We start from the raw sequence: 2,009 nt of genomic DNA, 5'->3' as shown, positions 1-2,009 counted from the left end.
CACAGTTAAAAAACAATCTAGACTGTTGAATGGAATAGTTAGCACAGTTAAAAAACAATCTAGACTGTTGAATGGAATAGTTAATACAATTATAAAAGAATCTAGACTGTTGAATGGAATAGTTAATACAATTATAAAAGAATCTAGACTGAACAGAATGGTTAACACAGAAAACAAGCTAGACTGAACAGAATGGTTAATACAATTACAAAACAATATAGACTGAAGAAAATGGTTAACACAATTAGAAAACAATCTAGACTGAAACAATGGTTAACACAGAAAACAAGCTAGACTGAACAGAATGGTTAATACAATTAAAAAACAATATAGACTGAAGAAAATGGTTAACACAATTAGAAAACAATCTAGACTGAAGAAAATGGTTAACACAATTAGAAAACAATCTAGACTGAACAGAATGGTTAACACAGAAAACAAGCTAGACTGAACAGAATGGTTAACACAGAAAACAAGCTAGACTGAACAAAATGGTTAACACAGAAAACAAGCTAGACTGAACAGAATGGTTAATACAATTATAAAGCAATCTAGACTGAACAGAATGGTTAATACAATTATAAAGCAATCTAGACTGAACAGAATTGTTAACACAGAAAACAAGCTAGACTGAACAGAATGGTTAATACAATTATAAAGCAATCTAGACTGAAGAGAATGTTTAATACAATAAGAAAACAATCTAGACTGAACAGAATGGCTAACACAAATACAAAACAATCTAGACTGAGCACAATGGTTAACACATTTATTAAACAAGATCAAATGTTGTATAGAAAGGTTAACACAATAAACAATGGTACTGACCGTGATTAAGCTTGATGTGAAGTGGGTAACTAAATTATCCACAAAGTAATTTGTCTCTAACAGGGTCTGCTTTATCTGATCATACACTGACAGCTGGAAACAATAATATTAATATTAATAAATATTTCATATTTTTTCTCATTACTTCCAGCTACAAGTACTTGGCACAAGCAATAAATAAGTGAAATATACAGTATTTAGTAGTACCTTATGGGTTCCAAATAAAGAAACGTCAAACTACTTTTTACCTGCACTTTAATCAATTGAAGAGAAACTAATTGAAAACATATATATGAAAACTTTTATTTTATTATTCTACTTATACTCTGTAGCCTTTTTCTTCTCTTTACTTGTAGCAGTCTTTGAGACTTCATTTGCTCTTTATTAAACACAAAGCTATACAATGGACTATCTGTGCTGTGCCCACTGTAAGTATCAAAACCTGATTTTTGTATTATAAGCCCTCGGGCTTACCACTGAGCTACACAGGGAAGGGGTGGCATGTACTTTAAACAGAACTGGGTGGAACAAACTTACAATTTACTCATAGTTTTTTTTTAACAATATTTTCAAACACTAACCTGACCAACGGTGATTACGGTGGCCCTGCAAGTAGCCATTGTAGCTCCAGAAAACAACTGATTAACGCCCCCAGTTTTATATATTCTCCACAAACCTTCAAAAGCATGTTTATAACTGGAACAACAAAAAATGAAGACAGAATGATACTTTCAAAAATAATCTATCAAATTAACATTGACTTCTCATAAAATTCAATAACTTATATACATGTAAGAGTAAAGAACTTGATACAAATGTAAGAGTAAAGAACTTGATACATGTAAGAGTAAAGAACTTAATACAAGTAAGAGTAAAGAACTTAATACAAGTAAGAGTAAAGAACTTAATACAAGTAAGAGTAAAGAACTTAATACACATGTAAGAGTAAAGAATCTAATACACATGTAAGAGTAAAGAATCTAATACACATGTAAGAGTAAGCTTAATACACATGTAAGAATAAAGAACTTAATACATGTAAGAATAAAGAACTTGATACACATGTAAGAATAAAGAACTTAATACATGTAAGAATAAAGAACTTAATACACATGTAAGAATAAAGAACTTAATACACATGTAAGAATAAAGAACTTAATACATATGTAAGAATAAAGAAC

At 30.0% G+C, this 2,009-nt stretch overlaps 1 protein-coding gene across 1 annotated transcript in view; it reads right to left on the bottom strand.

Annotated features, from left to right (window-relative positions):
• LOC106464564 (mitochondrial dicarboxylate carrier-like) overlaps positions 1-2,009 on the bottom strand; it is a 31,897-nt gene that overhangs the window by 4,337 nt on the left and 25,551 nt on the right. The window contains exons 5-6 of the mRNA XM_013924715.2: positions 1,410-1,524; positions 829-921 (exon numbers count right to left, since the gene is read on the bottom strand). Of these exons, the coding sequence (XP_013780169.1) occupies positions 829-921; positions 1,410-1,524 (208 nt within the window). The remainder of the gene's footprint in view (positions 1-828; positions 922-1,409; positions 1,525-2,009) is intronic.

Source organism: Limulus polyphemus, unplaced genomic scaffold, assembly GCF_000517525.1.
Source record: "Limulus polyphemus unplaced genomic scaffold, Limulus_polyphemus-2.1.2 Scaffold1689, whole genome shotgun sequence".
Lineage (NCBI taxonomy): Eukaryota > Metazoa > Arthropoda > Merostomata > Xiphosura > Limulidae > Limulus > Limulus polyphemus.
This window is presented reverse-complemented; position numbering and strand designations above follow the sequence as displayed.